Source organism: Panicum virgatum, chromosome 1K, assembly GCF_016808335.1.
Source record: "Panicum virgatum strain AP13 chromosome 1K, P.virgatum_v5, whole genome shotgun sequence".
In the NCBI taxonomy this organism is placed as follows: domain Eukaryota; kingdom Viridiplantae; phylum Streptophyta; class Magnoliopsida; order Poales; family Poaceae; genus Panicum; species Panicum virgatum.
Window position 1 is genome coordinate 40,783,198 of NC_053136.1, and position 23,245 is coordinate 40,806,442.

Sequence of the window (23,245 nt, forward strand, 5' to 3'; positions counted from 1 at the left end):
GCGTGCGCTCCTGCTGGGGTTCCGTCCCCGCCCTCCGCGAGCTCCCACCCGAGCTCTGCTCCAGCGACGCCGATGCTTCACCTTCACGCCGTTCTGCGCCTCTGGTGGCCTGGCCCACGCTTCACTTCCACCGCCTTCGCCTCCGTCTTCGCGCCAGCCTCCGCCCGGCCCAAGCTCCGCCTCCCCCTCCGCGTCGGCCTCTGCACGGGCCCGAGCTTCGCTTCCGCATCGGCCTCCGCGTCGACCCGAGCTCCGCCTCCACACCGGCCTCAACCCCCACCCGAGGTCGGCCCCCTAAATGCAAGCACTTCTCAGTGTCACGAAGGGAGCACAAGGACGGAAAGAGACGGCATGGAGCGGGAGCGAGCTCGTCCGGTGTTTTTTGCCGAGCAAGTTCATCCCGAATCCAGAGCAAATATTTGCTCGAAGGAATCGCTCGGCTCCGACCCCTCGTGAAGCAAATGCGGGACTAGATGGTTCCATCCCACGCTGCTCCTTAACCAAACGCGTCCTACAGTTTGATGCTTCTCATCATAGGGACTAGGGAGAAAAGGTACATGACTAATGTGATTGAGTTTAGTTCACCATAGCAAAAAAGGATCTACATAAAACTCGAGTTAGCTGACTAACCCCGTTTATAAGCATGATCCAACCAAGCGAGGTCTAATCCCAATACTCTAAAAAGTAAAAAGTAACTTCTAGCCGCGCTTTAAATTTGTGTCGGGCTGGTCTATATCACAGCCAAACCACTAAGCCCTATTTAGTTCTAAAAAAATTTCTATAGTACCCGTCACATTGAATGCTCGGAGATACGCATGGACCATTAAATGTAGTTAAAAAAATAATTAATTACACAGTCTAACTGATTAGCACGAGATGAATCTTTTAAGTCTAATTAGTCTATAATTGGACATTATTTGTCAAGTAACAACGAAATGTAATACAGTGCCAAAACCAACAACTTTTCACCAACTAAACGGAGCCTTAACAGACTCTGCATCGGTTTTTCCCACTCGACCTGCTGCGGATTGTTGAATCCCGTTTCTATTTGAAAATTTCAATTTCACGTGCAGTTTTTGTCGTGAGTCAATTTCACGTGCAGTTTGTCTCGAGTTCCTTGGGCTCGGGGCAGAGGCCCATAGTCTCCACTTCACTTCCAGCAAACACAAACCAGCCGTCTCGATCCTTCCATCCGTCCGCAGGCGAGAGTTATCTCGTGCCTGCCCCGCCGTTCTCCACCCCCGCATCCGATAGCTCGCGCGAGCAAAACCCCTCTCCCCCGGCTCACCCGCGCTCGCCCCCCGGCACCGCGCGCCCATGGCTGCCCTCCTCCGCACGGCCGCCGCCCTCGCGCCCCCGCCTTCGTCGCCTCTTTCCGCGCGGGAGCCGCGCGGGCGGTGCCTGTCGCTCGCCTGCTCCCGCCGCGCCCCGGCACGGCCGCTCCGGGCGCGGCTGCTGCAGGCTCCGCACGTCCTCGGTCGCGCCGGGGCCCGGCTCCGGCGCCTGGGCGCCACCGAGGCAGATGAGGCGGCCCAGACGGCGACGCAGGTGAGGGGATGTGTTCCGGCCTGTAGCTGCTGTAACCTCCGTCGTTCCCCTGTGTATCCGATGAACGGACGGTTAGTTTAGTTGTGAAGGATAGCTGTTAGATTTCGGATATCGTTAGCCTCCTGTATGGAATTGAACTAGGAAATATGAATTTGAACAACGTATTGTTCATTCGGTGGGCACCCAATGTTTGCATCTTATCTGTCTAGCAATTATATAATCAGCAACTGCTTAGGTACCTAGCCTGTTCATGCAATTTGTATTCAAGCTGTCCGTTTCTCCCCCTATGTTTTGATTTGTAACAGGAGATACATAACTACGTCTACATAGGCACTGTGATTAGGGAGATTGGGTGGAGCCTTCCTTCCTGAATTGTTTTATGTCCAGTCGGAAGCCTGTCGACACATGCTATTTGATAGATTATTTTTGTGGTCTGAACATTTCCATTTTGCCTTCTTTCACGACCACTACTAGATCTTGGCTAGTCTTGATCAAATGATCAGTGATTAGAAGGTCAGATTCCACTATTATGTGCTATGCGGCCCTCAATAAAATCCTGATTTGGCAATGTAGCACAGTTGTGATACTTAAATTAAATAGTCTTGTTTTCCACATCAGCTTTTTTTTTTGTAGACATAATAAGATCCGTGTTATGTCAATTTATCATTCATATTCCACATAAGCCCATAGGCTTCTAAATTCATACTCACTGCAACCTACAATGTAAATTATAAAGTTCGATCAATATTGAGATTCAGTAAGTAGTGCAGCCACTTTAATGGTGTAATGGCAATAGCCGCACCCACCTGGATGCCCATGCACTCGTACTTATTCATCAAGCTGCTAGTGTCCTGTTTGGTCCTTTGGGTATAGCAAAATACACAATTTAGTTGCTTGAGTACATTGATTTGTTGAATTTCACTAAATACGTTACCAATTTTTTATCTTGCAATTCTGTTAGAGGGTTTTTGAATTCAAACTTTACAGATCAAAGCCTTCATTCTAGCTTTTAACACAGTAAGGTACTGATTTGCTTAATGTGTTGTACAATAATTAAATTGCAGACTGTACTGTAGTGCAGGGATGCAAACTTTCAATGCAATTACTCTTTTGTGGATGTTACATAATTGAAAAGAAAACCTTTTCTTATGTTAGGTTGGAAAATTCTCCAAAGATGACATTAGTGCAATTGATTTTACTGTGAATGCTTTTATACAAGCTAAAGAAGTTGCTTTTATTGCAATTATATCCACATCCATGCACTGATAGTTTGACTATTTTTGATGGTGCAGGAGGATTCAGAAACTGAAGTTACTGGAGATAGTGCTGCAGATGATGGTGCTGGGAGCACAGATGAAACTTCATCTATTATTATGACAGCCTTGCAGTCATACAAAGAAGCTCTGATTAATGACGATGAAGCAAAAGTTGCTGAGATGGAGGCCTTTTTACTTTCTATTGAGGATGAGAAAAACTCCCTTATGAACAAAATCACTGTTTTAGATGCAGAACTGGCAACTCAACGGGAACGTATCTTAAGGATTAGTGCTGATTTCGACAATTTCAGGAAAAGGACTGAAAATGAGAAGCTTAACATGATGTCAAATGTGCAAGGGGAACTTATAGAGAGCTTTTTGCCTGTTCTTGACAACTTTGAAAGAGCAAAATCACAAATAAAGGTGGAAACAGAGGGGGAGGAGAAAATAAATAATAGCTACCAGAGCATTTATAAGCAATTTATTGAGATTCTGAATTCGTTGGGTGTTGAAGACGTCGAAACTGTTGGCAAACCATTTGATCCAATGGTAAGTTAGTCTTAGCAACACAGCCTCTAGATAAAATCCTAACATTGGCATATCCCATTTAAAACCATATTACACTTCGATAATAGTTGAGCATAATCAAGTGGTAGAGTCTATTGACTATTTGACATCTGCAACATAAATGCTAAATATTTATAGGCTTCTTTGTCCATCGGATGATTTCCAAATACAAATTATCCTTAAAGATGATTTCTTTTGCTTCTTGCATTTCAGCTTCACGAGGCTATCATGAGAGAAGAATCAACAGAGTACGAAGAGGGCATCATCCTCCAGGAATTCCGTAAGGGTTTCAAACTTGGGGAAAGACTACTTCGTCCGGCAATGGTAAAGGTGTCTGCAGGACCAGGCCCTGAAAAGTCTGGGGATGATGACCCTACAGAGGTTGAAGATAGTGTGGCACCTCAAAAGGTTGAAGATTCTGGGGACGATGGTGATGCGGAGTAGTGGTGGTTAATCTGTGGAACAAGAAGAACAGGTCCAGGAATTTTGATGCTTTTCTGGATTGTACCAAGCAAGCAATATGATAGTACCAATTTGTTCAAGCTAGAGTTAGGCCCATGTGCTGTTCCTTACTGCTGCTGACATGAGGTGTTGGTATTGCCACAAATTTGTGTTTCCACCGGCCGTGGTTGATGACTCGATGTTGTGTTCTTACAGAGGAACTTTCTTGATTCATTGATGCAAAAACATGATGTTTTAAGGAGTAAATTAGCTCACATTTGTGATGGATCTTGCAATATCTGAATTCCAAGATATTTTTTGCAACGTTTCATTACTCGCGCAAGGTTTAGTTTGTGTACCCCGCTGTAATGTCCGTGTCTGAATGAGCAGCACGAGAAGTTTGAACGAAAATCGGACACAGCTATAAGCTCTCATTTTTCAAACCAAGAAACACGCTTCATATTTTGACCGATTTGATCGCCTATGCCTTAGCAAGACACAGCACAGGGCACATGGGATTTTTTTTCTCCCTTTTTGGGAAGTGGAGTGAATGAACGGAATTACGGAAATATGGTCAGTGGTCTCACCAATGTCAATTCTAAGCTGTGTGCGTAAAACCAGCTCAGCCCACGAAGAATGCCAGCCGTCCCCATAGTGGGCCTAAAACCCATATCGGCTCAGCCCGGCTCGCCCGCGCCACTCGCCCACCACACTTCTCTATAAAGGCAAAACAGCAGCCGCTAGGGTTTCTCTAGTCCGCCGGCGTCGCTCCGCATCCCGCAGCAGGTACTCCCCCCGTCCGCCTCCTCCTCCGGTTCCCCGTCTCCCTCATCGTCACATTCCACGTCTTCCTTCGCATTGATCTGCGAAATCTTAGCAGGAATAGTGTATTCATGGTCTCCGTGGATTTATTGCCCGTCTCTGTTAGAGATTATGCGTTTGTGCTTGCAGTTTGCTGCTAGATCTCTGCGTGGTCCTGTTTCTGTTTAGCTGAATCTCATATTGACTGTGTTGCCTAGAGAGTTCCCTTATTTCTTTCAGTTGACCGTGGGAATTTCTGCTATTCGCAACTGGTTACTTGATCGCTACACTTGCGGTGGTATTATTTTTTTCCACAATTCTAGGACCTACTCACCATCATTCATTTGCGAATGGACTAGTGGCTAATCTTCTGCCTTCCCTTAAGTTGTTCGGTAGGCAAGTGCATGCGTCTGTTTATAGTACATATAAGTTTTGTTAGCCGTTGCATTTGCAGACTGCAAGGTAGGATAATTTGTTTCGTCCTTGATTTAATTGCACACAGATTAGTATAAGCTGACCTGAAATTTAGTTCGTTCCGTCTTTTTTACATCATTTACTGGTGGGTGTAATGATCTTTTATACGTACGAGCAAAGTTTTTGTCGAATAGGCATTATTATAGAAACCTGTTTTTATTAGTTTCGTTAGTTCAAAACTTCAAATTCCTCATCTGCTAATAATTTAGTGGTGCAATCCTTTGCCTGTTTTTGTTTACCAATGTTCTCCCTGGTTTCCCCCTTGTGCAGGTTGAGCAGCCTGCCCTGTTGAGAAACTGCAATGGCGCCTAAAGGTAGAGAATTTGTTTTGGCCTTTGTTATTTTCTGAACTTAATGTTCTGTCTTTGTGTTCTTATTTCTACATATCAGTTTGTCACATTTTTACTTAAAAATGATCTGCTATCTTAAACTAATCTTGTAGTGGCAATTTAAATTTGGTGGTCACTAGCATAAGTTCATTGTCACCCTACTTTTTCTAAGTACTTACTACTTTTTCTAAGTTCTTACTACTGATATAAAAGCATATACTTTACTGTTTATTTTATGCTTCTGGTAATGTGCTTGGAATAGTGCACTCTATTTTTCTTTGTTTGCTGAATTGCTTTGCTTATTACTAGGAGATGCACCTACTCTTCTAATCTGAAACATCTCATCTTTTTTTTTTACAAAAAAAATTGTGTAGCTCCCCCTAAGAAGGCTGATAGCAAGGCTCAAGCCTTGAAGGTTGCCAAGGCTGTTAAGTCTGGAACCACCAAGAGGAAGGCCAAGAAGATCCGCACATCTGTAACGTTTCACCGGCCCAAGACCCTCAAGAAGCCAAGGGACCCCAAGTACCCAAGAATCAGTGCACCTGGGAGGAACAAGCTTGATCAGTACCAAATCCTCAAATACCCCCTTACGACTGAGTCTGCGATGAAGAAGATTGAAGACAACAACACCCTTGTCTTCATCGTTGACCTCAAGGCGGACAAGAAGAAGATCAAGGCAGCCGTTAAGAAGATGTATGACATCCAGGCGAAGAAGGTCAACACTCTGATCAGGTAATTTATCTGTCTTGCATCTTTTGCAAAATTCCCAGTTGATGTTTCTTGCCAAAGGTAATTTATCGTAGTGGTAGCACCGCTGGAGGCACTCCCCAGAGGTCCTGGGTTCGATCCCCCTCGGGGGCGAATTTCAGCTCTGGGGTTAAAAAAACTCCCTCGCTTGTCCCACGTCCAAAGCACTGTGGAGCCCGGCCTAACTCACAAGGCGACGGCCCCCGTGTACGGGTGGGGCAGGGGTTCGGGGGTTTTCTTGGCCTGCTGTGAGAAGGTCATTCTACCTCTCAAAAAATGCCGTGGGGGCGGTCTCACCCCCCCCCCCTGCCCCCGCAGGTCAAGTTATTTTTTCAGTTGATGTTTCTTTACTGATAATCTGATCCATTACTTGTTTCATAGGCCCGATGGCAAGAAGAAGGCTTACGTGAAGCTTACACCAGACTATGACGCTCTTGATGTGGCCAACAAGATCGGCATCATCTAAATTTTGTAGTTTTGTGTGCCAGCGTGTTGCAGTTTCAGAGTTTTTGTGTGCTAGGTCTTGTATCTGTTTGGACAGAACTGCATAGCTAAGCCTGTGAACTGGTACTGATGATGGAAATTTGCAATGTTCTGCATTTTAATTTTGTTGTTGGATGTTAGTGGTTATTGCGATATGAGGCTACTGGTATTTTATCATGGTCAAATCAAGCAAAAGTCAGTTCAAACTCCCGACTGTTAAGTGGTTTTGTGTTTATAATCCATGGCAAGAAAAAGAGTTTGAGCTTAGGTTCTGCTAATTTATTTTACCACAACCCACCATGTTCCCTCATGGCTTGCTGCCCTGGTCACTACAATAATTTTGCTTGCCCTTTTATTTTCTGATGATGATAGGCCCTTTTCTTCTCTTGCAATTCCCGTTACTTTTGGGACTACCAGCATCTAAACATTGACGATTGTAGTTCTCGCAGAGATGATTTTGCTAAATTATGTCTCTAATTTGATTTCATGTTTTGTTGTAAAATTGTTGCCTAGTTCCCTAGCCGCCGGTTCCCTAGCTACTGCTTGCACCATCACTCGCTCTCTCGTATCCGGCCCCCCTTAATCTCTCACTAATTCTTATGCAACATCTGTTTCTCGGACAAAGAAAAAACTTATGTAACATCCACTAAAATGTTGCCATTCATCTTAGTTCTCGCTTCGTCCACACAAATATCTCCATCTCTACATGCCTACTGCAGGGACATTGCCCATTGCCGAACGCATCCATGGCCATGTTTGGTTAGGGGGTGAAAAAATTTTCATGAAAACTTTTCGTAGCTTTGACCATTAATTAGAGGTATTAAATAAAATCTAATTACCGAATCACCTCCAAAACTATGGTATTGTAGCACTACTGTAGCTAATGATGCCTTTGACCGTACGTTTAGGGGATTATTAGGCGCAGTTACTGTAGCATCACTGTAGCCAATCATGATGAAACTTGGCTCATTAGATTCATCTCGAAAAATTATACACATCCATAAAAAAGTTTCGCAAATAAACTTCGTTTAGTACTCCATGCACACATTCGTTTTTTTGTGAAATTTTTTTCATGATATAAATCAAAGAGTAAATCGCACCCACAATACAACAACTTGTCAGGTGGGTGCAAATTAGTCCAACAATTTGTAAAATGCTCAATTTAGTGCAATAACTAGATAGGTGGGTGCAGATCGGTCCAACAACTTATAAAATGCCCAACTTAATGCAATAACTTGGCAAATGTGTGCATTTACAGTCCAAACATTACACGACAATGTAACTAACGCAAAGTCTTAATAAAAAGTATATTCCCATTAGAACAAATTATTAAATATTATTTGACCATTGATTTTTTGTGCCGTGCCTATGTGGCAATGTATTGGGCCAGGATAAAAACCCTCACTATTTAGAAATTAATGTTATGTCTTACATTAATTATTTTTGTATAGTAATTTAATTTTAATTAAAACTATTTAAATTGATATTCAATATTAAAAAATTCACCCTCACAGTTTCCGATATGTTTGATTATATGCACTGTTAAACTAAAAAAGCCAATATGTTGCTATTGATACCTTTTAGGAGCTTGGTTCATATATATTTATAGCCTCATATATTCATTAGAAAGGAAAAATGAGCTAAATAAACAGAAACAAACATGAGCATTGTTAAATACATGAGGAGAAGCGCAGAAGAAACCTAAGGTTTTAGGGTCTCTCTTATCGACTTCAGTGTTTGAGTGATGCTAATGGTGTAATTCTAAAATTTGTTTGCATTTGAACTAATAAAACATTGTACATAGTTGAAAAGCAACAACCGGATCACCGTCAATAATTTCCATTTGTAAAATTTAAGAATTATTGACGTTCATCTACTTTGCTTAATATGTTGTTGTTGTAATGGTGGTTAAATAATATATTATTTTTAATAAAACCATAATTAATTTATTCTGGGAATAAAATTGTTGGTGTCCATTGCGAAACTAAATCTACAGTCAAATAATACGTTCCGACGTGAATATACTCTTTATTGTGACTTGACGTTAGCAATTATATTTTCGTGTAATGTTTGAACTTTGAATGCACCAATTTACCAAGTTATTGCATTAAATTAAGCATTTTCTAAGTTGTTGGCTCAATCTGCACCCAGCTATCAAGTTATTATACTAAATTGAGCATTTTATAAGTTATTGGACCAATTTGCACTCGCATGACAAGTTGTTGTACGATAGGTGCAATTTACTCTAAATAAAAACATAGCCCATCTCCGGATCGCCTCTCCCCGTACGTACTGCAAATAGAAAAGTACTTTACACTGCAAAGCCCCTCCCCTTCGGGCAAAACCGTCGAGCACCTTGCCTGCTTAAGCCCACGCTCCTCAATCCCTGACCCCCGTCGCTGCGCCCCCAGCGAGATGGCCTCCATGGCGGCGGCGGCGGCGGCGGCGGCGGCGGCAGTGGGCGTGCTGCTGCCGTTCCCCTTCTACTACGCGCTGTGGACCCACCCGCAGCGGTGGGTGGACCTGTGCGGCCGCGGCGCCGACCCGTGCCGCCGCATGGCGCAGGTCTCCCACGCCCTCAAGGCGCTCCAGCTCCTGGCCCTCGCCTCCGTGGCCTCCTTCTCCTGGCCCCCGCCGCTCTACTGCCCCGTCCTCCTCGCCGTCGGCCAGTACCTCAACTTCAAGTGAGTAACCGGTTGGGCCCCTCTCCTGCTGCTGCCTTGCAACAGTTTCGGAATCACACTACATTGTCATCTGCGTTGACTAAATTACGAACTGTTGGGACTACTAGATAGTAGATGATGTGAAGGGAGCTGGTGGCTATCAAGAAGTTCAGAATGATAGATCAGAGCTGAACTTTGTTGGTGTAGTCTGTTCTATGATTTTTAGTTGTAGGAGTTGGAGGTCACTGGTTTAGGGGGTATTATTTATTACTTCGGTCTGGGCTTGCAACCATTAATCTCTCAATTTTGTACCAGAGAATTTCATCGGGTGATCCAACACTGGTATGTATGATTTTGAAACTAACCACAAATGAATCAATAAGTAAGTGGATTAGGCAAACGACCATCATGTGCTCCCTTTTACCAGTTATGGGTTTAGGTGTACCGGTAAAAACAGCAACTAAGTCCATAGTAAGCATGTGAAATGATGTTTTCATGCTCTTTGAATGATGCAAGAGGAATTTCAACAAATGTAGATTAATGGAATCCCATCTCATGAAATTCTCCTTGTCTTAGTATTATTACTAATCGCATGTGACATGGTGCTGTCTGCGTTGTCAGGTTCTTGTTATAAAATTTGTCTTTGTTAAGTGGTTGATAAGCCTTGAAAATGTTGTAAGAACATGCTCTAAGATGTGGGACTTGGCAATTAATTGTTGTAACAGATGATAAGAAATTTTGGTCTTTGAGTGCATATGAATGGCCTCATTGTATCTTTTTCCAACAAGGAGGTTAATGCCAACCAATCCTAATACTGGAAGAAATCCTAACAGTTTAAGGTGCGAGTAGATTTAGCAGGGCATGCTGTACATGTAACATCAAGTAAATTCATTGCTCAGTGATTTCCGTACATGTGAAAATCCTTGCCCTGAAGTTTCATTGTCACTGCTGATTTGAATAGAAATGATTAGAATACCAGCAGGATCACATCTTCTGCTTGTAGTGCGGAGGCCAACGATCCGCCACTCAGGTCACAGAACTAGTAGAATTGTGTGGCGGCACAAGCCCTAACTCCTTATAAAGTATGAGTGGATTTATTAGGGTATCCCTGGCCTGTGTAATATCAGTTGGATTCGTCGCTTGGTGATTCAGTACATGTGGAAATCCCTGGCCTGAAGTTTAAATTGCCACTGCTGACTAGGAAGATGATTTTTTTTTGGATAGAATGCAGATGAAATCTCGTACTATGCTGTATTGAGCACACACAAGCTGGATGATGGTGAGAGTGTGAGGCGGTGCCGAAGTGAACGATTAAATGATTAGGTCGGAGGTGGATAGCACCATGGATTAGGCCCTAGTAGATGTTTGTGCTTGCAAAGTTCGTAGGTCCGGCCATCATGGTCACAGAACTTGTAGAATAGGTGGCTGGCTGATGGTAACAAAGATGAATCCAACCGTATGATTAGTTACATAATGGTAACCAAGTAGCAGAAAATCTTGCTGTTTGAATTACCACAAAGAATATCCTGTTCACTTTATACACATTATTTTTGTCATCTTCGATATAACTGTACCACATGAGGATAGCAGTGTGGTTGTTGGCCTGCTCTATTCTATAATAGTGTGAGGACGTGTGAGAGTTCACAGTGCATTCTGATTTACATATGTGGTATGTTCTGCTATGTTCTCAGATTGGCCACCAAATGTGTTGCATTATCTGGTTACCAAGCAACCAGTTCTTGCTGGAGTTGTTAGTAACCAGTCCAACAGTGTACTCAATGTTAATCCATTACCTCATCATTATACAAAGGATGCATGGTCAATTGCTCTTGCCCCCCTGAGGCCTTTTGTTTGTTTTTCAGGGTGTACCAGCTGCTTGGCGAGTCTGGCACCTACTACGGCAATCGATTCGGGAAGAAGATCCCGTGGGTGACAGAGTTTCCCTTTGGCTACATCAAGGACCCGCAGTATGTCGGGAGCATGCTCAGCCTCGTCGCGCTCCTGTGTTGGGTCCCGCTCCAGTACGTGCTGCTGTGGTGTCTTGGTTACGTCTTCATGATGTGGGTCGAGCACAAGGAAGACCCTGCCACCCGTGCGAAGCTGCTCTCCTGATCACTTAGCTGTTGCACAGCTGAGCTGATACTTCCCTGGGAGCCCCCAGTGAGGCAGCGACGATGCCTGAAGCGATGTGCAGTCATTTTCTATACCTTATATCGAAGTACTGTGGCACCCTGATCTGATCTTGAGTAACGAGATTATCGCTCCTGTGCGAATTTTTGATTTGGGGTGCTTAGTTTGTTGTTGGTGTTCCTCCAAGCTCTGATGTCTAAAGGACTTGTTCCACTGAGATGTGGAACCCACATGTCATTCTCTCTTCTCTCGCCCGCTGGATCTGGATCTCCATTCAGGGGGAGATCTGGAACTTCTCCGTCTGCTGCGGGACGGTTGCCAATGCGACTGGGGTAACTGACATGGCTGTTGTTCTCTGGAGGAATAAATAAATTTTATAAGTATTAAATAAAACTTAGAGAATTTTAAATAGTAAGATTTTTTTTGATGTGACAGGGTTAAAGTTTATCCCTATTAAAAGATTCTAAAACTTAGAGAATTCTAGTCATTAGAATTTCTATTTTATATGAAGTAAACAATATTCGAGAATTTCCTGTACTATAGATATAGGTTTTCGTTGGAATTTAATTAATCAATCAATTACGAAACAAGAGAGCCCCTTTATTTTAAGAGAAAGAAAAATAAAAATGAATAGAAAGTAAACTAATCTTTTTTGTATTTTAATAAATATTTTTTAACTAATAACTAGATAATGAAATTTTTTGATTCACTTTTGTAATTTAAGCAACTAAACCCATTTTAAATTTTTGAATAAACTTTAGCTCTGTCATATAAAAAGGAATCTTATTATTTAGGAGTAAATAAAATCTAATTTAATCCTTTTTGCATATGTGGGTGCTAATTTGTGAGACGAATCTAATGAGTTAATTCTTGATTTGCTACAGTGATACTACGGTAAGCATCCACTAATTATGGATTAGTTACCCTCATTAAGTTCGTCTTGCGAATTAGCCTAGGAGTTCTACAGTTAATTTTGTAATTAGACTTTATTTAATACTTTAAAATAATAAGATTTTTTTTGATGTTATAGGGCTAAAGTTTATTAGACCTTCGAAAAGGAACGAGGTTGATCCAATTAGGTCGGCCTGTGTAGTAGAGAGCATTGGATAGGCTAGGCTTGCTTGCTTTTTTTCTTCATCGAATATGCTGGAGAGCTATGTATTATTGCATTGAAATAGAAGGAAAAAATTTACAAGACAACAACACACTACCGCGGCATGTGCCATCGGCACGGGCAGATCTAGCGGGGGTGTAGGGATGCTCAAGCCTCAAGCCGTTCTAGATCCTCACAAATAATGGATCGCCCCACTATTTTTGAGGATAAAGGAGAAAGTAGAAGGGGAGGGGGAAAAAAAGAAAGGAAAGGAGATGACGAAGGAGAGGGGAGGAGAAAATGAGCCTCCTTGGTTTCGTGGCTAGCTCCGCCACCGGCCATCGGGGGTTAGAACCACCGGCCCTGTCCCCCGAGTCTCGAAAGAAAGTCAATCCTTACACAAGATTAGGAAAAGAGATTACTCATGCACTAATAAACAACCTTAGATTAGAAGCGCTCCGCAGCTCCCCTGGTTTGCTTGCTTTTACGGTTTTACCTCGACCTCTGATCATCCTTGTGCTTGCATCTCGCTGGCTATAAATACAGGGTACCGAAGCACTGGACACCATAGACCGTCTAGGACGCGATCTACCTGTCTACGCTCCACTGCTAGAGAGGTTAGTTGACGCCTGAACTGTGATGAGCAGGATCTTCCGTGATGCCGGCATGCCGTTTGCCCTCCGCGTGCCCAGCACCTCCGTGGCGAGCCGCGGGTCGAGCAACACCAGGCAGGCTGCGTGCCCCGAGCCGGAGCCGGAGCACGGGCAGCAAACACCTCGGATTCGACTTCTCATCGGAATCGGACCAGGACTCCGGATTGGAATCGCCTACCCGGCGGTCTATATGACGTGGAACTCCTTTGTTTCCGCCCCATACTGCTCCGTCGACATCGTGCGTGGTGCGCCCGCGTAGCAAAAACCCGAGACGCCATGTCTCCTCGCTACGCCATCGCCCGCGCCGACGGCGGCGCCTACTCCCAGCACATCTCGCAGGTCGCGCTGCCGTGCCCCGGCGTGGCGCTCCTCCTCAACACCGTCATCGACTGCCGCCCGGGCGAGGACCGCATGCCGCCGGTCACGATCGACTTCCTCACGAGCCTGCCGGCGGCGGCGGGCGGTGGCGGCGTTCCCCAGCTGGCCGGGCGCTTCCAGTGCGACAGCGGCGACTTCGTCCTCTTCAACCAGCTCCGGCGGGTGGCGGAGATGGTGGCGGCCGCGGGGCTGCCACCGGAGTGCGCGCCCAGCGTGTACGACTTCGTCGGACTGTCCGCCCGCAGCGCCACCAACAGCTTCTTCAAGGCGGTGGCGATCACCGTGGAGGCTGTCGCGCCCGGGAGCATCGCCGGCGCGGTGGACGAGTACGATGAGGGCGAGGACGAGGACGAGGGCGAGGGCGAGGGCGAGGGCGAGGAGGTGCCGGACGGCGCGGCCACCGGGGAGTGCGCCATCTGCTACGCGGAGTACTTGGTGGGCGCCGCCACGTCCGTGACCCCGCCGTGCGGCCACACGTTCCACCGCCGCTGCCTCGACCGCTGGACGTCCGTGAGGCGGTCGTGCCCCTACTGCCGCGCGCCGGTGCCGGTGGTGTACGACGACTACTGGTGCGGCGAGGAGGAGGAAGGCGACACCTACACCGAGGATTACGGCGACGAGGCCCCGAGCGCGGACGCCGCCGCCGTCTGGGGCTCTCATCAGCCAGCCTATGCGTCATAACGTGGTCGAAGCACGGGCCTCGTTCTTCAGCGTGTAGTTTCAGTGGAGGAGATGCCGCTTAGATCACGGGAAATTAAGAATGAATTCGAAACTGCAGCTCGTAGTTTTAAATTCCGGTGTAATTTCACTCGAATCAAATGTTTCTCATGATGTAAATTCCTTTTTGATACCAACAGCAACAAACCATGTAGTATGTGTCATTGTACTACCACGGGCCCTCTGCCGTTCAGAGTTCAAGCCTAGGCATATGGTTTTCGTGTTCTCATTTTTTTTTATTTATTACTTCCATGACCCTGACGGCGGAGGCAGTGCCGCTTCACTTGCTCGTGCACTCTGTCCTCCTGGATCGCCGACGATGCATCACGTTCCAGTAAAAAAATTAGTGCATCACAGAGGCGATGCATCACGGAGGCAACAATTCAAAGGGTTCAGTAAAAAAATTAGTGCTAACATCATTCCGTTCCAGTGCATTAAGCGGTTAGCACAGAATCTCGTACTCAAATCAGCATCATCCCATGCAAATGCTGATTAACAGATGACAGGCACGAGACAGAGGACCGGCCCAACAAGGATAAGTCATAGTCTGTTGTACAGCAAGGTGAAACAGATAATGCTGCATTTTGTGGATTCTTCTGCAGTAACCGGGCATCAGAATAACTGCATGCAAGCAACAATTGTTACACAGGTTCAGCGACGGCGCCTCTTGTCATAGTTGTCTTCTTCCTCATCAGAGTCGCCTTTCTCTCGGAACCTAGGATTCTTCTCCTGCAAAAGAAACGCAGAGTGCTTTATCAGTAATCTCAGGTCCACGATGCATACCAAGGGGGTAGGGCATTGGATGATAAAAACAGGGCATTGGATGATAAAAACGAGCAGCAGCATTGCTAGTACCGCTTGATCTGAGTCAGCTCTCCTGGACCCCTCGGCCGCAGACCGTTCATCATTCCGGTAGTGTTTCCGTTGGTAATCTGGTGACGGTCGTAAGTTAGGTTGAAAACAATACACAAACATGAGAATAAGTTTGATTTGTTACCTCCTCTGTCATTCCTGTACGAGTCTCCATATCCTCTCTTGCGTTCACCTCTCTCATCTGACATTGAAACAAAAAATGTCAAATTTATCAGGTTAAACTCTATTTACAAATTGGAATACAGTGCGAAAATCTACTTAGATTGCCATGACTAGCCAACTAAGGATCAAAACTATTGGGGAACATCCAGAGAGGATTGAATCATCACGCATGCTCCCGATAGCAAGAAACCAAACACCCCAGCATGCGAAAGCATACAACATATCACATTTCTTCGTAAACGAGCAATACATAACATAAAAAAAGTTAAAGTAGCCAGCTAGTGGATGTCACTACAATAAAAGAGAGAGATTGGACCATGTAAAAAATGCTATGCAACAGTAAGATGGTGTAACAGAATAAGTAAAATTATTTCATATATTCCAGCAAACATTCCATGTCGAATCAAGCAAAAGCAGTAAGACTGTTTCAGAAATTCCACCAGACTTACATGGAGGTGGTGCATTTGGTTGAAATGATCCACCATAGTCAACTAATTCTCTTTGTGCTTCTAGCTCCTTCTGAACCATCTTACCATAACCACCTCTTCGTTTGATTCGTTAAGGAAGCTTGGGAATACTAGAGTGAAGTTGTTGAGAAAAAGGGAACATGTAAAGGTACACCATATTGAAAAAGTAAGAAAAAGAAAAAGGTACTGCACAATGTGTAGTTTTATGGCTAAATTTAGGGAAAAATCAAGGGGTAAATCTACTGGTATCAATATGACATAATATAGGTCAAATAAGAATGGAGTAAGATGTAATTGAATAGTATCAAAGGATATCTGGATCATAATCTGTACGGTACTCATCTCTGACCTATGAAAGAAAGAAACAATATCAGCATAAAGCACGTAGAAGGTCATATATACATTTTGTTACTAATAAGATCAAGGCAATACTTGACCGCCACTCCGTCCACGGCCCCACTGCCTGCCTTCTTCAAAGCCCCAATCAAAATCAACACGGATTGGACGATCGTCAAGCATTGTTCCGCTAATATATTTGACAGCATCTTCAGCATCCTCCCTGGAGTAGTACCTGGAAACCGAGGATGAAAATGTATAGGATAAGCATGACCATAACCAATATAACTTAAACAATCAAACTAGACAAATGTGGTATTCCAAACAGATCACTTGAAGAGCATAGATATGAATACATGCATATACAATGTCAAATTAATGGACGATGGTTGATAACATGTTACTTCTAGGAACCAAACAGGGCAGTTAGTTTATCCAGAACAAGGCAGACTGAAGACATTACAGTTCTCATTGTATGTTCAATAAACTAGGCTTCAATTAAAGACAAATGCATAATTTCATCCTAGCAATATAGAATGACACTCATCGACAACATCAAACTAGCATGGAAACAAAAAAGATATACTTTGCAACAGAGAAAAAAAATGTTAACCACATACAGAATATGAGCAGTCTAACAAGATTTCAATATACATAATGCCATATTCCTTGTCATAACCCTTGTTACCTCACACTAAGCCATCAAACACCATTGCAAGTTTGCAACAACCACTTACAGGGAACAAATCTAGCTATGTATCAGTGAACATGAACTGACATCCCAGCAAAGAAAATAGCTGTGACACAAACAAACACCAGTATACATATCAAATAGCCACCGAAAGTCATTAGTTCTGCACAACATATGTCTAAATTCCAACCCGCATAAAAATTAATAAAGTAAATCACACTGTACCTACACAATGCATAAGTTGACGCTGCACTAAAACAGAGTACATCAAAACAAGCAGACAATTAACAGGTAATTAACGATTTTTTTTGACACAATTGTATATAGGAAAATATGTCACCGAGAACCAAGCACGCAATATTGTACCCAGCAGACGAGCTACACCTGAGCTCCATTAAACCTATTGCAACACCCTGTGGTATAGCAGACTGAGATAGGGCACTTCTCTACTCCAGTTCTAGGGCATCTTGCACGTTCCTGAGAGCACTAAAATTCCATAAGGCACTGTCCTATAACCACTCATCAGTGAGCAGCTCAGATTATTACATAAGGCAATCTTCAGTTCTAATTAAACTAGGGCGAGGTCTTCGGCCCCTAAATTGCAGTATAGCAGCGAAACCAATCATGCAGGCTCCAGCACAGGAACAGAGAGGAAATGAAACGCAAGGTATGAAGGAAGGGGGGAGAGGCGCGCACAGTACGAAGCAGAAGCCGCAGGGGGTCTTGGAGTTCTTTTCGAGCCCCATGATGATCTTCTTGATCTCGCCGGCGCGGGAGAAGAGCTCGTAGGCCTGCTCCTCCGTGGTGTAGAAGGACATGTTCCCGATGTACACCGTCGTCGACGCCTGCAGCGCCGCCTCGTACTCCTCCTGCGTCCCCGGGAACCGCCGGTCCCTGTACGCCGACAGCTTGCTCGGGTCCTGCAGGAAGCCGCGTGAGCACGGCGGCGCGAGGGGAACCGGGTCCGAGAGGAGTTAGGGTTTCGGGGATCCGTACCTTGAAGAGGGACGCCATTGGGAGGAAGCGGGGCGGCGGCCGCCGTGCTAGGTTCGCTCGCTCGACTGAAAAGGGCCGGAGGTGGGGAATTTTTTGCGATTTTGCGAATTGCGAACGGAACGAGACACGGCCCACACGGCAGCGTCGGGACAACGGGAGGGAGAGACCTGGAGAGAGCAGAGAAGAGGGGTAAAAAGTAGGGGTTAAAATTTACCCAGGGGCCAGTGCCATGTTTGGATGAGGTGTGAAAAAGTTTTGAGGAAAATTTTTTGGTACTTTGACCACTAATTAAGAGTATTAAATAAAGTCTAATTACAAAATTAACTCCACAATTATGGTACTGTAGCAGTTGCTCTAACTAATGAGGCCTCTGACCGTACGATTAGTGAATAATTGAGCGTGGTTACTGTAGCATCACTGTAGCCAATCATGATGAAACTTGAGTCATTAGATTCGTCTCGAAAAGTTACACTCATCGCTGAAAAAGTTTTGCAAATAGACTTCATTTAGTACTCCATGCGGATGTTTGTCATTTTGTGCAAACTTGATTTGACATGTATCCAAACATGGCCCAGGGGGCTCTGGCGGTGGCAGACTGGCGGCGGGGGACGGACGCCTGAGTGGTGGCGGACTGGCGGCAGGCGGTGGACGCCTGGGCGGTGGCGCGGTGGGCGAGTCCCGACGGGCGACAGCGCAGTGGGGTAGTGGCGGCGGTGGCTGGGGAGTGGGGAGCCAGGGAGGGGGGGTGTGGCGTTGGGCTGGTTAAGTGTTAGGGTCAAGGGGTTTGGTTTGGTGGACTGGGCTGCAATGAATAAATATATTTGTGTTGGGCTGTTTTTTTAGGTTGTTCGGGTATTTTGGGTACCGTCTCTAATATTCGAATTATCTGTACTAATTTCGGGTACCGTAGGTTGAAGCCCAAATTAGGGTTCGGGCTTTTCGAGCTGGGGTTTTATGGGTTTCGGGTTTCGGGCATTCTGTCCACCCATAACCGCAAGAGTATGAAAAATATGCTAGATGTTATAATAAATTAAGTGAAAAGAGATAAAATACATTGGAATGATATCTCTAATACAGGTGAACCGAATATTAAAGCTTAATATTTGAAAATACACATCAAATAAAAAGCTCTAATTAGATTGTGGCTCGTTATATTGGAGTTGGTTGTCAGTGAACATTAAGGAATGGTCGTGACAACAAACTGGCCAGCATAAGTGGCGGACATAGAGGCAAGTTTGCAAAGACGTCATTCGTTAAGGTAGTAGCATGGAAGTAGAGAGAGAAGCCTTCATGCCAAGGTGAATCAATAAGGATCTAAAAGCTTTTAATGCAGGCACATTAAAATCGACATCGTGAAATTGGTTGAGCAATTTTCATCGGAATAGGCAACGGATATTGTCGGAGTTAGAAGCTTGCTGTTTGTGCAGTTTTAGTCTCCCATCGTCTTTGATTATTTGATTCTATCAACCCCTCTCCGTTAAACTATTTCATGAATTTGAAACAATGTTTTAAGTAAATCATTTTGGTAAATCCTACCATGGAGCGTATAGAAAATAAACAAGATGGTATTGAATTTTTCATGGCACCAGTATAGTGTCTGTATCTTGCAACAATTGTTAAAAATCTCAATCAGTTGAATGCAACTACCAGGAAGTATGTCAACAATAGAACATAACTTTATTTGTAACATTTATGCTTGTTACATATATATTACACTGATTCTAGTGTACAATCCACATTCTACTCTGCTTGCAAAATGTAAAATTACATGGTTCGCAGTCATGACATCCCACATAAAGCCATATGTGCAAGCTGTTGATGCATGAGCCACGTTGCATTCGAACATGTACACAAAAACTGTATAATATTTTATTTTAAGTATAAACAACCTTTCTGTCATTATGAAAGTAAGAATAATTGGTAACTAACTTTTTATTTAGAGTCAAAATGAAGAAACATATCCAAAGACTCCAACAAATATTCATTACCATATGAACAAAAACAAAGATCAGAGAGAATATCAAAAGTCGATCTCCAACTCAAGTGTTGTGGGCAATAAATACATATGCAAGCAACATAATATATTAATATTGATATTAAGCATCGGCTATATATATACCACCATAATTATTACTGCATTATTAGCGGGACCATGAATGTAGCGAAGGGGGAATTTAGGATATATACCTCTCTAATCTGTAATAGACACAAAACAATATGTGCAAAGTAGGAGTCACATGTACTATTTATGATGTTCCTGGGATTGAAGCTAGGGATCGTCAACAAACCTTAGCTATTAGTTGGATCCTTGGAGTGTTGGAATTGATCTCCACCAGTTGGCCCAACGGCCAATTGGCCCTTTGACCTTGCGCCCTGATCGGGGGCCCAGCCCAAGACGAGGCTGGTGGGCCCCCGTCGCGCAGTCTATAAAGAGGAGGTGGGGACTGACGGCTCGTGACAAGAGGTTCGCCTGTTGCCGCAATTCCCCACCTCAAAACCCTAACCCGATCAGAGAGGGAGGCTGCAGCGACGGGAAGCGCCACTGGCTCACCGTCGCCACTGCACCGACCGTCGCCGCCAAAGAGCGGATCCTCACCACCGAACCAGAGATGCCGGATCGAGCTCCAGTGGCAGCGAGGGTTTCTTTTCTGTCCCTCTCTCTGTGTTTTTGTTTTCCTAGATTAGGACCAATTGTAACTCGTGAAGAGAAAAGTTGTACAGAAACCCCAAATGATCTATTCACTGGTGATCCTAAATTCTGACAATGGTATCAGTTGCCTTGCTCGCGAGTGGATCTTGTTTTGGGGAAGGATTCGTTTGCGAATCGACAGAAAAAGAGACAGAACAAGATGCAACTCGATCTCGAATCGAAGTTGATATTGAAAGCAATCTCTAACCCTAACAGGATCGGATGGGGAAGAGTACAAAAGAAAAGAGGAAATTTGATCTCGGATCAAACAAAGAAAGAGAACCTAAACCTAGCAAAAGAAAGGGCCGCGAGCCTCACCTGTGCACCGTCCATCTTGGACCGCCGTGAGAGCACCCCAGCGAAGCTCCTCGATGGGACCGCGTGCACGACTTGGCCGCACGCGGTGCCGGCGAGGAGGCCCGCAAGGGCGCAGGCGATGGCGGCCGCGTAAGCTGCTCGGATCCGTTGCCAAAAGAAAAAGGGAAAGAGAGCTCGAGCACCACCGTGCGACCACTCGACGGCGGCGCGCTCACCCACGGGCGAACAATCGCGCCGGCGAGAGGCACTACGGCTGCGCCGTCAGCATCTCCGACCATCACGGGCGGCAATCGCTCTGGCGCTCGCCTCTGCGCGGCGTTGTGAGACAGAGAAGATGAGAAAGAAAGAATGGATGCTCGGCGGTCACAGGTCATGGGGCCGGCGGCCGGAGCTCGCGACCGCACCGGCGAGAGGGCGCCGCTGGCTCTGACCGGGGAGAAGGAAGAAAAGAACAGAGAAGGTCTCAGGACGGCACGGCGCGCGACCATGGCGTGGCGGTCGCTGGCCCGACGGTGGCCTAACCGAGCGTGCGCGCCGGCGACAGCCGCCGGTGGCGCCGCCGCCTCCCTCTCGACCGAGAAAAACGGGGAGGAGGAAGACAGAAATGAGGCTAGGGTTTGGGGAGCACCGCCGTCGGGCGGTTTTGTTCCGCGAGAAGGGCGCTCGGCCGTCGGATTCGATCCAACGGCCAAGGGCGATCGACCCTAATCGGGCCGTGCGCCGGCTACTGGGCCGCCAAGCCACCGGGCCGACCAAGCCAAGGAGCTGGCACTGCGCGTCGGGCCGTTTGGGCTGCTACTGGGCCAGCAGCCCACGCTGCTGAGCAGGCCACGGGCCGAATTCCAGAACTGGGCCGCATGCACAGTAAAGAAAGAGTAAATTTCTCAATATTCAGAGGCCATCTTAATGAATTTAATTTCTGTTCAATTTTACACCAACGTGTATCTTGTTTAGAGAGAAAGTTTTGTACAGGTTTGTACAGTTTTAAAGAACTTACTTTGAGTAAGTTTTGTACAGTTTTATCTCTATTCAATTTTGAACCAACGAGATAAATTGTTTAGAGAGAAAATGAGTACATTGTACTGTTTCTGAAAAGAAAGAAAGATTTTCCGCTGCTACAATGATGCTATCTTTCAATTGAGTTGGAACCAACAAGAAGATTTAATTAGAAGAATAGTCGAAAAGTCTTAAATGATTTGTCTGTGGGTAAAAGACAGAAAAGCTTCCGCTGTTTAAAGTAAAAGTTGATTTTTGGCATTATTCTACCATTTGAAGTCTCAAAGTTGAGCATTACGGGAATCACAAAGATATTTCTCATGGAAGAGAAATTTAAAATTAATTATAGTATTGTTATTTTCTGACCAACGTTGATGATAACAATATTATAGTTTTTATGATTCATATCTTAAAGTTTAAAGTCTCTGGTAAATGTTGAATCAAAGTGACCATTTTTCAGAGAATAGCTAAAGAACTGCTCTCAAACTAGAGAAATGTATTTTCTAGTTTGCGCTGCAATAAAGTTGATTATCCTCTAATTAAATTCGAACCAACGGGAGAATTTAATTTTGAGGAGCAGATATATGGTTTTAAAGTTTATTGAGTTTTTCATACATTAATTCCATTTCTGCCCAACGGTGATACAGAATTAATGTAAAAGATTATTCTATTTCTGCCCAACGGTGATATAGAATAGAACTTAAAGTATTGATTATTGACTTTTCAGACAAAGAGTTCTATGTTGTCCTTGAAGGACTAAATACATTGAACTGGGTACTTGTGACTCAGAAAGAAAGAAGGTCATTACATAAGAGAATATATTCTCTGTAAAGAACGGCTTGACAGGAAAAGTACTCAGGATATTTATCCAAGAAGAGTAAATAAAGCAATAAGAGTTCGTTTTGAGAAATGTCTCTTATGTACTCTCTATCAAGTAGAATTCATTATGAGTTCATTCAAAGTTGTGATAAGTTATACATGTTTAATTTGATCAACATCGGATTAAGTATGTGTGTCATGGAATATTCAGATTTATTTCTGAATTTGATTTGAACCGATCCTGACATTTTTGTTTGGATAAGTATGAAATAACCCGCATGACGGGATAAAGTTGGCATAGTGCTAATCCTGCATGTCGAGAGAAAGTTGTGATGACTCATGTACTGGTTTATCCCACACTGGGAGAAAAGTTTGGAGTAGCTTTGCTATTCTAGAATTGAACGGGCACTTCTATTGTGTCACAGAGATTAAGCACTCATTGAGTTTAATGAAGAATGGAAAGTTACATATGAACCTCAAGATAAGAAAGTTTTGCGAGCGTGACTTGCTAAAGTACCGGTAATAAACTCTGTTGAGTTCGTGAAGTGAAATGAGGAAAAAGTACTGTCATATCGAATAAAGGACTCTAATGAGTTATCAAAATAAAGTGAATAAAAG

General features: G+C 44.5%; 5 protein-coding genes across 7 annotated transcripts; 4 read left to right on the top strand and 1 right to left on the bottom strand.

The window, feature by feature from the left end:
• The first annotated feature begins 1,138 nt into the window (after positions 1 to 1,138).
• LOC120708237 (protein GrpE-like) lies at positions 1,139 to 4,124 on the top strand. The gene is made up of 3 exons (XM_039993383.1): positions 1,139 to 1,548; positions 2,841 to 3,353; positions 3,585 to 4,124. The coding sequence occupies exons 1-3, from the start codon at positions 1,318 to 1,320 to the stop codon at positions 3,813 to 3,815; spliced, it is 975 nt and encodes a 324-aa protein (XP_039849317.1). The 5' UTR covers positions 1,139 to 1,317; the 3' UTR covers positions 3,816 to 4,124.
• A 364-nt stretch (positions 4,125 to 4,488) lies between these two features.
• LOC120708243 (60S ribosomal protein L23A-like) lies at positions 4,489 to 6,855 on the top strand. Of its 2 annotated transcripts, none has more exons than XM_039993397.1 (4): positions 4,489 to 4,598; positions 5,358 to 5,401; positions 5,791 to 6,148; positions 6,545 to 6,855. In XM_039993397.1, exons 2-4 carry the CDS (start codon positions 5,389 to 5,391, stop codon positions 6,627 to 6,629), a joined length of 456 nt encoding a protein of 151 aa, XP_039849331.1. In that variant the 5' UTR covers positions 4,489 to 4,598; positions 5,358 to 5,388; the 3' UTR covers positions 6,630 to 6,855. The 2 variants fall into 2 exon arrangements, with proteins under 2 accessions (XP_039849331.1, XP_039849342.1); XM_039993408.1 differs by lacking the exon at positions 4,489 to 4,598 and adding an exon at positions 4,859 to 4,911.
• A 2,085-nt stretch (positions 6,856 to 8,940) lies between these two features.
• Positions 8,941 to 11,690, top strand: LOC120708244 (phosphatidyl-N-methylethanolamine N-methyltransferase-like). Its single transcript, XM_039993424.1, has 2 exons — positions 8,941 to 9,330; positions 11,172 to 11,690. The coding sequence occupies exons 1-2, from the start codon at positions 9,062 to 9,064 to the stop codon at positions 11,419 to 11,421; spliced, it is 519 nt and encodes a 172-aa protein (XP_039849358.1). The 5' UTR covers positions 8,941 to 9,061; the 3' UTR covers positions 11,422 to 11,690.
• Positions 11,691 to 13,440: 1,750 nt separating this feature from the next.
• Positions 13,441 to 14,485, top strand: LOC120708258 (E3 ubiquitin-protein ligase Os06g0535400-like). The gene is made up of 2 exons (XM_039993451.1): positions 13,441 to 13,854; positions 13,918 to 14,485. The coding sequence occupies exons 1-2, from the start codon at positions 13,462 to 13,464 to the stop codon at positions 14,242 to 14,244; spliced, it is 720 nt and encodes a 239-aa protein (XP_039849385.1). The 5' UTR covers positions 13,441 to 13,461; the 3' UTR covers positions 14,245 to 14,485.
• Positions 14,486 to 14,662: 177 nt separating this feature from the next.
• LOC120708246 (nuclear cap-binding protein subunit 2-like) lies at positions 14,663 to 18,020 on the bottom strand. 2 transcript variants are annotated; one of them, XM_039993437.1, is made up of 8 exons: positions 17,806 to 18,020; positions 17,506 to 17,729; positions 16,215 to 16,353; positions 16,098 to 16,131; positions 15,765 to 15,863; positions 15,278 to 15,340; positions 15,136 to 15,212; positions 14,663 to 15,009 (listed from the first exon to the last, which is right to left on the bottom strand). In XM_039993437.1, exons 1-8 carry the CDS (start codon positions 17,821 to 17,823, stop codon positions 14,932 to 14,934), a joined length of 732 nt encoding a protein of 243 aa, XP_039849371.1. In that variant the 5' UTR covers positions 17,824 to 18,020; the 3' UTR covers positions 14,663 to 14,931. The 2 variants fall into 2 exon arrangements, with proteins under 2 accessions (XP_039849371.1, XP_039849379.1); XM_039993445.1 differs by having other exon boundaries at positions 15,278 to 15,334; positions 17,806 to 18,015.
• Positions 18,021 to 23,245: the final 5,225 nt, after the last annotated feature.